Below are 15,433 nucleotides of genomic sequence, written 5' to 3'. Positions count from 1 at the left end.
CAAAACTAATGCCATACGTGCTATCATTCTCAGTGGAACACTGTAATAAAATCGACAAAGAGTGAGCTGATGAAGTTAGTTTCAGCTTTGTAAATGCTAACGGTGATGTAAACATGCCAAAATATATGTTTAGAAATAATTACCCTTACAAAATATTTAAAATATCCAAACCACTTATAATATTTTAGCGAGATTTTTGAACTTGTTATTAAACTTTAGAACTATCCCATTTTATTATAGTATCTCTGTATATGAATCCATCTATAAGAATAAGTCCCGCGATCAGGATAAAATATACAGGTACTTGTGTATATATTTATTTTGCAATAAAAGTAATACTTAATACTTTACATATATGTAAGTAACATACTTTCCAGAGACGAATCCGGGATTTCAAAAGGGGGGGGCAAAAAGATTAAATGGCAATAGAAAGTCAAAATACTTGTAGTAAAATTAGTATTAAAGCATAAGTTTTATCAAGACTTTCTTTTATATTGAATATTTCCCCCATTTTCTTTTTTTTTCTTAAAAAATTGAAAGGGGGTGACCCCCCCCCCCCCGATAATTCTGCTACTGTCTTCAAGACTGCATATATATATATATATATATATATATATATATATATATATATATATATATATATATATATATCTGGTATACATCCGCTTTATTTTATTATATTTATCTACTATACCCCCCCCCCCCCCGTCGAATCCACCTCTGTATTGAAGACTCATCTGCTTAAACGTGCCCCCCCTCCTTTCGCCCCTATAATTTTGCCAAAACATGAATATACTAATACTATGCAATAAAAAAACAAGCCTAACTCACGATTTTCCTCCTTCAATAATTATTTTTTCTTTTCAAAGAATTGTTGTTCAGTTGAACCCCCCCCCCCCCAAACACACACACACAAACACACTGAAACAACATTTTATGGGCCTGAAAATGTATATAAAATCTTGCAAGGTCCTATTGATATAAAATTATATTTATTTCACGGCACATTCGTTCGTTGTGAAAAAAAGTTAACTTTCCATGAGACGCACTTGAAGGTAAACGACGATCGAATTATCAATACCCCCATAAACCTTCAAGTTCCGGCCGAGGAGACCTGGTTTGCCGAGAAATGTTAGAAAACGCGTGAATGCGACGAACGTACTGCAAGATGCAACTTGATTTGATTTTATTTCAATAAATGACAGCTTCCGATGTCTGAGAAAAGTCCGACTTGGGCGAAAAATTCTCGCTGTTAGTCAGAAAGTGCCCCTAAGCGGAATCCAACATGGAGGCTAGTTTCATGCCTTGTTATGTTTATAGTATAGTAGATATATATTTTTAACAATTAAGCTGGGGAGTGCCTATGCTTCTCAATAGAGAATACATTTAGGGCGGAAAGGGTATAAAAGAGATGGCGGGATAGGAACAAAAAACAAAAATAAACAAACAAAATAAAAACATAAGCAATTAAAGCTTTCAAATGCCCTGTAAAGACTTAATTAAGATCATCGAATTTTTTTTAAAATAGTGTATTCCGCCTCTCCCGGATTATTTTCCGAGTCCTATTCGATTTTTACATTGCTGTACTTTCGTTTTAGTTTCACATCGTGACAGATGAGTGTAAGAAGATCCAATTTCTGGTTTATTCTACTTGAAATCATTGGTCAATGACTTTTTGATATTCATGTAAACCACTGGTCTTCCTCCGATTTCACTCATGGCTGGCGACGAATGGAAAAATGCTATTCGACGAAATTACTCCTACTTCAAAAACAACATTGCAGATCCTCTTGATGTTGTAGAATATCTCTACGGGGAGATAACCCCTCCAGTCCTTACTGACAACCAGAAAGAGCAAGTAAAGGTATATTTAGAATATAATTATAGTACACAAGGTAAACTTACCATTTTTAAAAGAATCGATTTTGACGACTTTGAAGTCCGAGTGTGTCTAGCTCTTTTGTTGGAAGCTATTATATTCGGTTTTGAGTTTGAAGTACCCGATTCTTTCATTAACCCTATCGGTCTCTCATGACAAACCATTAGGTACTTGGTCAGTAGACGGTTTTTGGAATGGAAACTGATTATCATTTTATGGATGTTTACTGGGTGTGTACTAATGGCATTCATACATTAAGTCTTTCCATTGGTACCAATGTCATCACTTTTTGCATTATATGCAGTGTTCGAAATTCAGAATTATTTTCTATGGGTCCAAAGGACCCACAGATAAAGGGACTACATGAGTCCTGCTGAGGCAGCATAGGCCCAAAAATAATATACCATCAAATATTTGGGAAAAATAAACGTTTACGTATTGATGATCTCGGTAAGTTTATTGCTTCATATGAAATATGTCAATTTAATGAAGGTTATCTACAACTCGCAAGTGTAACAATATGAAATGGTAAAACAGCCTTACTTGGTCTTATATAATATTAATGAGTTTAACATGTTTATAATACTGTAAACCTACTTTTCATCGGAATTAAACATGTTAAAATTTGTTTTTAAAATCTGCGTGTACAAAATTATGCAAGTTTCTTAGACTGCCACAATATGCTGATAAAATGTACTTACGTATACTTGGACAATTTTCCGTGGAAAGTTTGTAACCACATAAATATGGCGTAAATTTATTCAACGCAGGAAAAAATCATATCTTCAGTATTTATTTAAAATGCACATAAAAAAAAGAGAATTGATACGATCTTAATAAAAATAAGTTAAACATTTTACCCTCTTAAGTCCTATTTCTTTTAAAGACGCTCATTTGATAATTTGTTTAATATATCTAATTAAAATGCAGGAAAGATATAACAGTTAATGTAAATGCATAAACCAATATACATTAACTTCAACCACAACTTCTTAAGCTCTCCAACAAGTGGTAAAGAAAAGCAACGGTGTATCGCTAATCTTGAACACTGATTATATGTCAAAACATATACAGTCCCCGAAATGGTCTACTTTCTGACTTGAACATTGAGTGAATGGTGAGCAAACAATGAACAAAAGCAGAGCAAACAATGAGTGAACGATGTGTGAATGCTGAATGCAACTTGATGAACGGTAAGTGAACAGTGAGTGAACGCAGAGCATGAACGCTAGCAAATAGTAAACAATGAATGCAAGATAAACAAGATATTTGGAATGTCTCAGGTGTTTTCCTCATACTGTACTTATTCCATAATGAAGGCATAATCAGACAAGAAAAAAAGTAAATTGAAAAATAAAGAAATAAAGGCTAAAGTTCATGAAATGGCTGGGGCATTTAGTGTTACACATGTATCTGTTTTACCTGCAATTTTTGTCCATCATTTCAACCACAGGGACTTGAGACAATCTTAGCAAAATCGGGTATACTATATCCCTGATTTTGCTAAGATTGTCTCAAGTCCCTGTGATTCCAACATAGTTAATTTTCCAGGCTATTTTTTTTTTTTATTTTGCTGTGTTTGTAGATAATGCAAGCACATTATCACAACATGATAATGTCTTGCGGACTAGAGAAATAACTAATCAGCTGATTCAGAATTTAGGTGGGTTTATAAATTATTGTTGACTTGCAGATCAAATTCATGTTTCATGTTGATTGACTTATTTTCACCAAAGTTATTGACTAGGACTAAGTATTTTTGCATTCTGTCATTCCATAATAATTAGTTTTTAGCTCACCTGAGCTGAAAGATCAAGTGAGCTTTTCTGATCAACTGTTGTCCATCATCTGTCCGTCCGTCCATCTGTAAACATTTCACATTTTCAACTTCTTCTCAAGAATCACAGGGCCAATTATAAGCGAAGTTGGTACAAAGCATCCTTGAGTGAAGGGGAGTTTAAATCATTAAAATGAAGGGCCAAACCCCTTTACAAGGGGATATAACCAAGAAAAGACAAAAATAGGGTGGGGTCATTAAAAAATCTTCTGAAGAAGAACCTCTGGGCCAAAAAAATCATGAAACTTATGTGGAAGCATCCTGGGGAAGTGCAAATTCTAGATTCATTGGCTCTCGGGAGTAGGTTGGGGCCACAATAGGGAATCAAAGTTTTACATTGAAATTAGGGCTGTCACGGTTCCAAAATTTTTCGGGTCGGGTCGGTTCTGTAAATTTTCGGTTCGGTTTCGGGTTTTTCGGGTCGGGTATTTACATCTATTTTAAACCTTAATTTCATGAATTTAACTTGAAAAATCTTTATTTGTTACATTAAATTTACATTGAAAACAAGTTTTAACCATGTGAACGTCTAGACACCGGTGACTTGGCCTACTATTAGCCACAACCTGACCATTCCTGCTCGTTTTGATAATTATCTAATACTTCCGTGACAAGTGTTTTGTCATGGAATGAAGTAGATTTCAGTTGTGATGTTTATTTATCACTGTTATCGTCATCATTCCTTTGATTTCGACGCCATTTTTTGTATGGAACAGACTCTAATATATAAACCAGACCCGAACCGAAATCCGGAAAAATGGAACCGGAACCGAACCGAACAACTTGGACCGCGGTTCTCAGTTATTTCGGGTACTCGTGACAGCACTAATTGAAATATATAGGAAAACTCTTGAAAAGTCTTCTTCTCAAGAATCACTGGGCCAGAAAAGCTGAAACTGATGTCAAAGCTTCCTGGGGAAGTGTAGATTCTAAATTGTTCCAGTCATGACCCCTGGGGATTGGGTGGGGCCACAATAGGGAATCCAAGTTTTACAATAAAATATATAGGAAAAATCTTTAAAAATATTCTTCTCAAAAACCACTTGGCCAGAAAAGCTGAAAATTATTTGGAAGCTTGCTGAGGTAGTTTAGATTCTTAATTGTTCAGAGCATGTCCCCCAGGGGTAGGGTGGGGCCACAATAAGTATTACAACACAAGGGGGAAAATCTGGTGAAGAACAGCTGGGCCAAAGTTACTCAGGTGAGCGTTGTGGACCATGGGCCTCATGTTGGACTTTTTTTGGCTGTGCTTGTAGAAATTGAGATGATTTTTGGTGTTCAAGTCTCTGTCTATTAATGACCCACAGATGAAGTTTCACATTGATTAACCCATAAATTTGCCTTTTGACTTTGAATTTCTTATTTTTTTATAGTTTTCCAGACATTTTTATACCCCTGCTCTGAAGGAGAGGGGGGTATACTGTTTTACCCTTGTGTGTCTAGCTGTCTGTGCATCTGCGTGTCTGTCTGTAACAAATTTTTTGTCGCAGTTTTCTCAGCATCTACTCATCACAGATGATTGAAATTTTAGCACACTCTTTGTGTAGGCATGCCATATGGTTGGAATAATTTTTTTTGGAATCCGAAGTCAACTTCCTGTTATTCTGTGCATCTGTCCATACCTAATTTTCGTCATAGTTTTCTCAGCAACTACTCAATGCAAATGCTTGAAATTTTAGCACAATCTTTGTTTAAGCATGCCATATAGTGGGATTCATTTTTGTTCAAATGCGATGTCAACTTCCTGTTTATCGGTGCATCTGTCTGTACCAAATTTCCATCGCAGTTTTCTTAGCAACTACTCAGCACAGATGCTCGAAATTTAAGCACAATCTTTGTTAAGGCATGCCATACTGTAAACCAACTATTTTTCGCGTCAACTTTTATTTGCGATTCGTCAGTTTGAAAACAATCCACGAGGATTAATTTTCACGACTGAGGAAACTTTCTCTACAAATACAAAGCAAAATAAATGGTTCGCGGCGATTATTATTCGCGAGTTAAAATAGGTCGTGAAACTCGCGAATATTTCTCGCACGCAAATAAAAGTTGGTTTACAGTATATTGGGATTCATTTTTGTTCGAATTTGATGTCAACTTCCTGTTTATCCGTGTGTCTGTCAGTACCAAATTTCTGTCACAGTTTTCTCAGCAACTGCTCAGCGCAGATGCTTGAAATTTTAGCACAATCTTTTTTTAGGCATGCCAAATGGTGGGATTCATTTTTGTTTGAATTCGATGTCAACATGAGAGTGTATATTCACATCACAGCGGGGGTATTACTAGTGAGCATTCGTTCACAGACTTCTTGGACTTCTTGTTTGCTGTGATTGTAGATAATGAGCTGATTTTTGGTATGTCTCTAACTCTCTACATATTTTAAATAACATAATTAAAGGTCTAGTTCACATTTCATATCCACAATATTGATTGACCCTTTTTCATGAAAAGTATTGCCCTGAGACTTTAAAACTTCCTAATTACATGTATTCATTGTTTTTCTGGACTCCCCCCCCCCCCCCCCATTGCCGTTGACCACCCCTGGACTTGCAGATGAAAGTCCTGCCAAGGGCTAATAAGAACTTGGGTTGTGTCTTCAAGGGCAAAGACAATTTAAGGAGGGAGGAATGTAGTGGTCTGGGCTGTGGATATTGGCCTGGGTAGCTCAGTCGGTAGAGCACCTGACTAGTGATGCAGGGGTCCTGGGTTTGATTCCCAGTCCAGCCATACATTTTCTCCTTTCCTGTTACACACGTATAGTTGATTTTTCAATTTCTTGCAGCTAAAGTATGATGTGGTACCCAGAACTTATGATTCAAGAAAACAAAACACAGTATGACATTCTACTTTTGTTTCATTTCTACCTTATTTTCACATATTTGAAATTTCAAATACATGTATTTAAAAATTGTCAGTGGGGGCATTTGTGTCACACTAACTGTCATTTAGTTTGTAAATGATAACACATAACCTAATTATTGGCGACCTGTCATGTCATATACAAATTTCATATGGAGATAAATTAGAATGCAATATTAACATGATTAATGATATTTTGAATCCCAAGTTGCATTTTAAAGGGCATCTGTCTTGTTTACTTTTTTAATGTGTAGGTTATTAGAGGGTTATCAAAACTATTCATAGTTTCATTCTGTGGAATAGTTGATACATCACAATCATGCAATATCATCTTAAGTAGTTTCCTGTTACAGTGAAATATGAAGATAATGAACAGTAATCAAGCTCAAAAGTCCATTGAAACAATGCAAATATTGAGCAGAGCAAATATGGACCTCACATCAGAGGAAGGGTCAGGTGCCATGGAGGAGTAAGCATCCCCTGTTGATCTGTCACACCTGCCGTGTGCTCCTTGTCGTGTTTGAGCGCACAGAAAAATCTCTAGACAATTCAATGTGAAAATAATAACATACATTTTGTAAGAATTTTTATGAAAAATTTCAGTCAACATTTGACTTAATGATTAATTGTATTTACTGACAAGGCTTACAACTAAGAAATATTATAAAATTTGTTTCATTACTGATGAATATATATGAAATAAAAACTTTTCATGGTTCAAAAGGCAGAAAATACCACATCTAAGAGAGTTGGTAAGATGCTGGACATTTTGCTGAGACGTGGACCCAGAGTGCCCCAGTATTTGTACCAGGCATTTATGGAGACGTCCAATCCAGAATGTGCAGAGAAATTGGCCCCGTATCTGTTACAGCAGGAGAAAGAAGCCCTCAGGAAAGATCCTTCAGGTAATTAAGTTAATGTAAGAAATGGCTCCAAAATTAGTACAAATGCTGATTGATAGTTCTAAACGAGGTGTTGTTTGAATTTTAGGTAGGAAGTGATCTATACTTCTGTAGTCTGTATAGCCTCTACACATGCAACCTATTCTGTGTATGCATGACTACCAGAATTTTTTTTTTAGCTCACCTGAGCTGAAAGCTCAAGTGAGCTTTTCTGATCACATTTTGTCCGGCGTCCGTCTGTCTGTCCAGCTGTCTGTCTGTAAACTTTTCACATTTTTGACTTCTTCTCAAGAACCACTGGGCCAATTTCAACCAAACTTGCCACAAAGTATCCTTGGGTAAAGGGAATTCAAATTTATTCAAATGAAGGGCCACGCCCTCTTTCAAGGGGAAATAATTAGGAATTAGTGAAAAAATAATGGCATCATTTAAAAATCTTCTTCTCAAGAACCATAGGGCCAGGAAAAATGAAACTCATGTGGAAGCATCTTCAGGTAGTGTACATTCAAATTCGTTCAAATCATGACCCCCAGGGGTAGGGCGGGGCCACAATGGAGGATCAAAGTTTTACATAGAAATATATAGGAAAAATCTTTAAAAATCTTCTCAAGAACAGCAAAGCCATGATGAGTCATGTTTATATGGAAGCATCCTCAGGTAGTGTAGATTCAAATTTGTTCAAACCATGACCCCCGGGGATAGGGCGTGGTCACAATGGAGGATCAAAGTTTTACATAGAAATATATAGGAAAAATCTTTAAAAATCTTCTTCTCAAGAACAACAAAGTCATGATGAGTCATATTTATATGGAAGCATCCTCAGATAGTATAGATTTAAGTTTTTTTCAAATCATGACCCCCGTGGGTAGGGCAGGGCCACAATGGAGGATCAAACTTTTACATAGAAATATATAGGAAAAATCTTTAAAAATCAAAAGTTGAACATAGAAATATATAGGAAAAATCTTCTTCTCAGGAACAGCAAAGCCCAGATTGTTCATATTTATATGGAAGCATCCTCAGGTAATGTAGATTCAAATTTATTCAAATCATGACCCCCGGGGGTAGGGTGGGGCCACAATGGAGGATCAAAGTTTTACAAAGAAATGTATAGGAAAAATTTTAAAAATCTTCTTCTCAGGAACAGCAAAGCCCTGATTGATCATATTTATGTGGAAGCATCCTCAGGTAGTGTAGATTCTATTTTGTTCAAATCATGACCCCGTGGATAGGATGGGGCCACAATGGAGGATCAAAGTCTTAAATAGAAATATATAGGAAAATATCTTCTTCTGAAGAACTGCAAACCATGATGAGTCATTTTGATATGGAAGCATCCTCAGGTAGTGTAGATTCAATTTTGTTCAAATGATGACCCCCAGAGGTTGGGTGGGGCCCAATTGGGGGATCGAAAGTTTTACATAAGAACATATAGAAAAATATTTCTTCTCAAGAACAGGAAAGCTATGTCTAGTCATATTGATATGGAAGCATCCTCAGGTAGTGTAGATTCAAGTTCAAATGATGACCCCTGGGAGGAACCACAATGGGGGATCAAATTTTTACAAAGGAATATATGGGAAATTTTTTTTTACAATCTTCTCAAGTACAACAAAGCCATTTGTTATATTGACATGGAAGCATCATCAGGTAGTTTAAAATTCAAGCCCCCCCCCCCCCCCCCCCCCCCCCCGGGGTAATCTTTTCAATACTTAACTGATTTGTGCTTTTGCCTAGCCAATGTGCTCAGGTGAGCGATGTGGCCCATGGGCCTCTTGTTATTTTTAGCTCACCTGAACCACTGACTCAAGTGAGCTTTTCTGATGAAATAATGTCCATCTGTCTAATCTATCTAATGTATTGTCTGGTTAGTATGTACACTTTTTTTTTTTTGACGTTTTCAATTTCTTCTCCAAAACCACTGGCCCAGTTTCAACCAAGCTAACCACCAGCATCATTGTGTAAAGGGGATTCAAGTTTCTTAAAATGAGGAGTCACATGCTCTTTCAACATGTTCAAGGAAAGTTAGTTAAAGGACTTTCATAATAATTTCAAAAATTTGACATATGAATGTTTATATACTGTTTTTCATGTAAACATCCACCATTTCTCTATACAAATGTGTCAAAAACAGCTGTCCAAGAATTGAAATGCAATTGCACATTAGAGTTTTGTGTCATATATAACTTAATAACTGGTGCATGCAGACTTTTCCGTAGAATCTGGTCTAATAAACCTCCATTATATGTTTTCTGCATGGACACAAATAACTAGCATTATAATGTATTCATTCTGCTAAAAAAATTGGATTTGTATGTGTATTAAGGTAGTCTGTTCATGAGGTTCTTAAAAAAGCAGTTAAGTAATTGAAAATTCACACAAAAATGTCTCTGAAGTCTCAAAGTAATGTGTATTTACCCATGGTATTTCTTCAAAAAAGCAACAGAAGCATCCAAAAAAGACCCAAAAATGGGTGTTAAGTGCAGTCATCCTTTGATTTCTCCAAAAAACCTATTAAATTTTTTTCTTCTGTGTGGTGCAAAATTCAACTTTTTACAAGTTCAAAGAACCTTGAATCATATTGAGATGCATGAAATTAAAATTACTGCATGAAAAGATTTCAATTTCAAGCTTCAGTTTTTAAATAATTTTTTTTTCTGGGTTGAAAACCTGATAGAGGGCTCGGCAAGCCTCACCCTCTATCATGTTTTCTTACCCTCGCCCAAATATCACTTATATTTCAAGACAGTATCCATGTATTTTATATATATAGGGATATAAATTAATTATATAATAATAGTTATTATTGATATGCAAGCATGTTGTGTTGGATCAAGTGTTTGGTTCAAATCTCATGAAGCAAAGATTGGTCTACAAAAAGGGATGCAAATTTTTGCAAGGAAATACAAATGTATGTCTGAAAGAAATCTGTAAAAACCATCTAATATGCTTAAAGAACAGCTGCAGCTCAAATTAGTCGAGAAAAGGTTAAGCAACCTATGTAGAATAGATGTATATACTTCGTCAAATCATGGCCCTGGGAAAACAAATAGAACACAACTAGAGGGTCAAAGATTTATATGCCATTGGGAATAAAAAGGGGAAATCTTGAAAAATCACCTTCTTAAGGAAAACATGACAATTTTTCATATTGATATGCAAGCATCCCCATGTAATATACATGTACATGTAGATCTATCAAAGTGTGGCCTTAGAGACTAGGGTGGATTCAGTTGGTTATCAAAGTTTTGAACAAATGGGCTATACATGTATATATGTTGACATTGGCATGGACAAAAAAGCATGGACTTTAATTTGGTGACCACAATAAGAGGTTTCATTTTCTTACATGTACATATTATTAGTCAGAAATGCATGGTGACTCAGGTGAGCATTTTAGCCTCTAGCTGTGACTCGGTAATCTACTCATACTCAGCTGAACTAGAAAAGCCAGTGAGTTAAGATCAAAGTACTTTTAAAAAATGGTAAAAGGTCAAAATGGCATTTACCACTTTATGAGAATTGTATTTTATAACCCATTCCTGTTTTTTTTATCTTTACCTACACAGAATGGCCTCCACCTCAGGAAGAACACAGAGCAATGGCCAAAGACCATGTGACCTATCTACGGCCTAATGACCCCTGTTGTTACATGCAGTATGATTCAGATGAGGTATGAGTTTGTGCATGCACTCAACTATGTAGGGAATCCATGTTTAGTAAATTGGCCAATAGCCTCATTCATTACCATTATCTCTCCTTAGTGTCAGGTCTTAATGGTACATATAAAGAGTGAAGGATTATGTCATGTTAACACACCTTCAGATGAAAATTCTTCATTAAGAATAACAATATTCAAGTTCATTTAAAGGGACATAGACACAGATTTGAAGTTAATATTTTCTCAAATTTTCAGTATAATATCATGACTTGTATGTTGCTATAGCATTTCACACGGAAATATAATTTAAAAACTTATTTTATCTGGAAATTATTGAAACTACGAATTTCGGGACGCATTTGATTGACACATCCTTGCACTTTCACAAAGTAAACTTTATCCTTAATACTTAAAAAAAAGTAGAAATTTTGTTGTTGTATTAATGAAAAAAATTAAAGAAATAATCCAGAAAATTCAGAGTAGAAATGTGAGGAGGCAAAACCAACTCACAAGTGTTGTCAGTCCGTGCTCAGAGCTAGATGTGTGCAGAGTTTAACAAATTGAACACACCCGGTGAAACGTAAACATTAACAATAACAGACATTCAGATGTCTCAAAGTTTTTTTTGTCAGTCCCACAATTTATGATAAAAGTTTAACATGAGAATCTGCTGATGAAGAGCTATAATTACTCAGGTGAACTTTATTGCCCATGGGTTTCTAGTTCCCTTCTAAATTAAAAATTTTATATATGTTTTGTAAGTAGCATTTGAAACCATTGCAAGATATATATCACAGATGACTATCAATTTAGCTTCATGCTAATCAGCGTTTGTGTTTGAGGGAAATATAATTGCTTGAAATTTCATTTGTCTTTTTAGCTCACCTCGACAAAGTCGAGATAGCTTATGCTATACCCCCGGCGTCAGTGTTGGCTTAGCGTCAGCGTCCCTGTTAAAGTTTTAGGAGCAAGTCCCATTCCCAAGTAACTATTAGCCCTACCTGGACCAAACTTGCATGGATGATGCATCTAGGGATGGACACTACCACACTTGCTTGGATGCTAGTTCTGACCTAGATTTTCCAGATGAGTGACCAGGTTAAAGTTTTTGAAGAAGGTCCATTCCCAAGTAACTATAAGCCCTACCTGGACCAAACTTGCATGGATGATGCATCTAGGGATGGACACTACCACACTTGCTTCGGATGCTGGATCTGATGTAAATTTTCCAGATGAGTGACCAGGTTAAAGTTTTTGGAGCAGGTCCATTCCCAAGTAACTATTAGACCTACCTGGACCAAACTTGCATGGATGATGCATCTAGGGATGGACACTACCACACTTGCTTCGGATGCTGGATCTGACCTAGATTTTCCAGATGAGTGACCAGGTTAATGTTTTTGGAGCAGGTCTGTTCTCAGGTAAGTATAAGCCCTACCTTGACCAAGCTTGCATGGATGATGCATCCAAAGGATAGACACTACCACACTTGCTTCGGATGCTGGATCTGAGCTAGATTTTCCACATTTGAGACCAGGTTTAGATTTTGGAGCAGTCCCGTTCCCAAGTAACTATAAGCCCTACCTGGACCAAACTTTCATGGATGATGCATCTGGGGATGGACACTAACCAACCTGCTTCGGATGCTGGATCTGACCTAGATTTTCTACATGAGTGAATTTTAGACATATTTTAACCAAATAAGCATGGATGATGTATCTAGGGATGGACACTACCAGACTTGCTTTGGATTCTGAATCTGACCTACATTATCCAGATGAGTGACCAGGGTTTTTTTTTGTTGTAGGTATATAATATTATGGCCTGTTATGATTAAACTTTCATAGATGGTGCATCTAAGGATGAAAACTTCCAGACTTGCTTTGGATGTTGGAACTGATCAAAATTTTCTTGATTACTAAACAGGTTAAAAGTTTTTTGAGCTGGTCTATTTCCAAGTAACTACAAGTCCTACTTAAACCAAACTTGCAAGGATATTGATCTTTGGATGTTCCCTAACTAGAAAAAAAATATGATGTGAAATTTGCCTTACTTATAGATAACATTCGTCGAGGTGAGCTTCGTAATCTTTGATTACCTTTGTTTTTTTTTATATTAGGAACAATTTATCAACTACATATATTTACAAGGCCATTTCAAAGACTTCAAACTACCTTGAATCATACTTAATAGCTTGAAATGAAAATTGTTGCTTGAAATTGAAATTTCAATATTTAAACAATATGAGCTGCATTTTTGAGAATTTTATTTTGCTGTTAAAATGTGCTCTTATGATAAATCTGTATGTAATTATATCCTTCATGATCAATTAGACTAAAATAAATTATTAATTTTTTTCTAGAAGAAAGATTTCTGTACAATGGGATGTGTAGTATTACTTAGAATCAATATTGTACAGGACGACAATATAATGTAATTCTGCTTCAATCAAAGCTTATAAATAGTTCTTCCATCCCAAATATAAGCAACAGAAGTTTATAAATGTTCTTTTTTCTGTCATTGAAATTGTTAATTACAATTTTGCAACAAAAATTTTTGCCATCCAAGTTGCAGCTCATATTGCTTTAAAACTTCATTTTTAGAATTATTCCAATGAATTATAATTTCAGGAGTTATTGTTCCTGCTGAAAAGCTGACATCCTTAAAAGTTCTTTTTAAATTTAAGGTGTATAGTATGAAAAGGGAACGTCGAGGATTAGTGTTCATTATCAATAATGAACAATTTCTCCCAGGCACCAACTTGTCTAACAGATTTGGAACAAAATTTGACAGAGACAACCTTAAAAATTTATTTAAAGGTCTCCACTTTGAAGTAATTGTAAAAGACAATTTGACAGGAAAGGTGAGTTGTCACATGTATATTTGTATCCCTTTTAACAAGAGTTTTACCATAGCTTTATTGTCTGATTCTCTTTTTCTTAACTCATTAGTAGGAGAAAAATTGTTACAAAATCATAATGATTACACAGCCCACTACCAAAACTGTGAAATTCTTGTCCACCTGATCCAGATTAAGGCCCTAGAATGGGACTAATTTTGCAAAATACATTGCACGTTTAACAGTTTATTTTTCTTTCATCAAACACATTTAGAAAGCAATTTTTTGGCATTAATACTATAAGCTGTTTTCCCTTTAACAGAAAAAAATGAAAAAAAAAAAAAGGTGAAGCAAATTCATATCCCCTGAACCCAGAGGTCATGCCCTATGGTAGGACTATGTTTACTTAGTTATTAGTCATATAATGTATTATACATACATGTATACATGTACTTAAAAAAATCCTTAATGTTGGACATTTAGCAAGCAAACTTTTTCAATTCCAATAGCTCAGGGAGCAAAGTGGGACCCAATTGATCATATATTGAAACATTACATTGTTTATCTGTTAAAATCAGCTTTAATCATGAGAACGTATGTGTAGGTGACACGAATAGCATGCAAAATGATACATGTAATTAAAAAAAATCTGCCAATTTGTAAAATTCCTATGACTGAAGATCATCTGTACAAAGTCAATTTTAGTGCATGAAAAGGAAAAGGCTTTTTTATTGTCTGATACATAGGAAACTTAATATTCATGTATAATGCAATCATGACTGCTTCCTATATCAAATGGAATTAAAATCATGTTCAGTTTTCCTTGGAAGATATTAATTTTTAGTGTTGATATCAGCTATTTCCTTACAGAGGTTTCTATCCTTTTTTCTGCATAGAGAAACGGATTCAAAAAGAAAACAAAACAAAAAACTTCATTTTGCATCTCTAATTTTTTTTGGTCTTTTCTAGGAAATAATTGATGAAACCAAGTATGTAAGTCTGAGTGATAAGATAAAGGACAGTGACTGTTTTATCTTAATTATTCTGACTCATGGTGATGACCAGGGAGTGTGTGGTATTGATGGAGTTTCTGTCCCAGTGACAACACTTACAGAAATGTTTGAACCCAACAACTGTCCAGATCTTAATGAAAAACCAAAAATATTCTTAATTCAGGCATGTCGTGGGGGTGAGTTTTTTTGTGTCCATAATTCCATGGTGTCCTCTAACTACATATACTGGAGAATGTCTTTATTTTCCCATCATGGACCCTAACTGCCCCAATTTTACAGAACATTGTGCAGGAATCTTACCTGGTAAAATACAGGTACATGTGTAGGTGGGAGAGACCATCTGGGTTAAGGGTAATATCCCTATATATTAGGGTAATTAATATTTAGGGTAATAATTAATATGTTATATTAATCTCTTGACTCTCAAAAGTAGGTAAATCAAG

General features: G+C 35.4%; 1 protein-coding gene across 1 annotated transcript in view; it reads left to right on the top strand.

Annotated features, from left to right (window-relative positions):
• Nucleotides 1-1,631: 1,631 nt before the first annotated feature.
• LOC133172499 (caspase-3-like) overlaps nt 1,632-15,433 on the top strand; it is a 21,992-nt gene continuing 8,190 nt past the window's right edge. Inside the window, exons 1-5 of the mRNA XM_061307392.1 lie at nt 1,632-1,864; nt 7,300-7,480; nt 11,047-11,150; nt 13,825-14,001; nt 14,947-15,166. Of these exons, the coding sequence (XP_061163376.1) occupies nt 1,718-1,864; nt 7,300-7,480; nt 11,047-11,150; nt 13,825-14,001; nt 14,947-15,166 (829 nt within the window). The 5' untranslated portion in view covers nt 1,632-1,717. The remainder of the gene's footprint in view (nt 1,865-7,299; nt 7,481-11,046; nt 11,151-13,824; nt 14,002-14,946; nt 15,167-15,433) is intronic.

The sequence above is a fragment of the Saccostrea echinata genome, unplaced genomic scaffold (genome assembly GCF_033153115.1).
Source record: "Saccostrea echinata isolate AGI-Se365-2 ecotype Australia unplaced genomic scaffold, CSIRO_AGI_Sech_v1 ptg000054l, whole genome shotgun sequence".
Classification (NCBI taxonomy): domain Eukaryota; kingdom Metazoa; phylum Mollusca; class Bivalvia; order Ostreida; family Ostreidae; genus Saccostrea; species Saccostrea echinata.
Note: the sequence above shows the minus strand (reverse complement) of the source record. Positions and strands in the feature narration are given on the sequence as shown.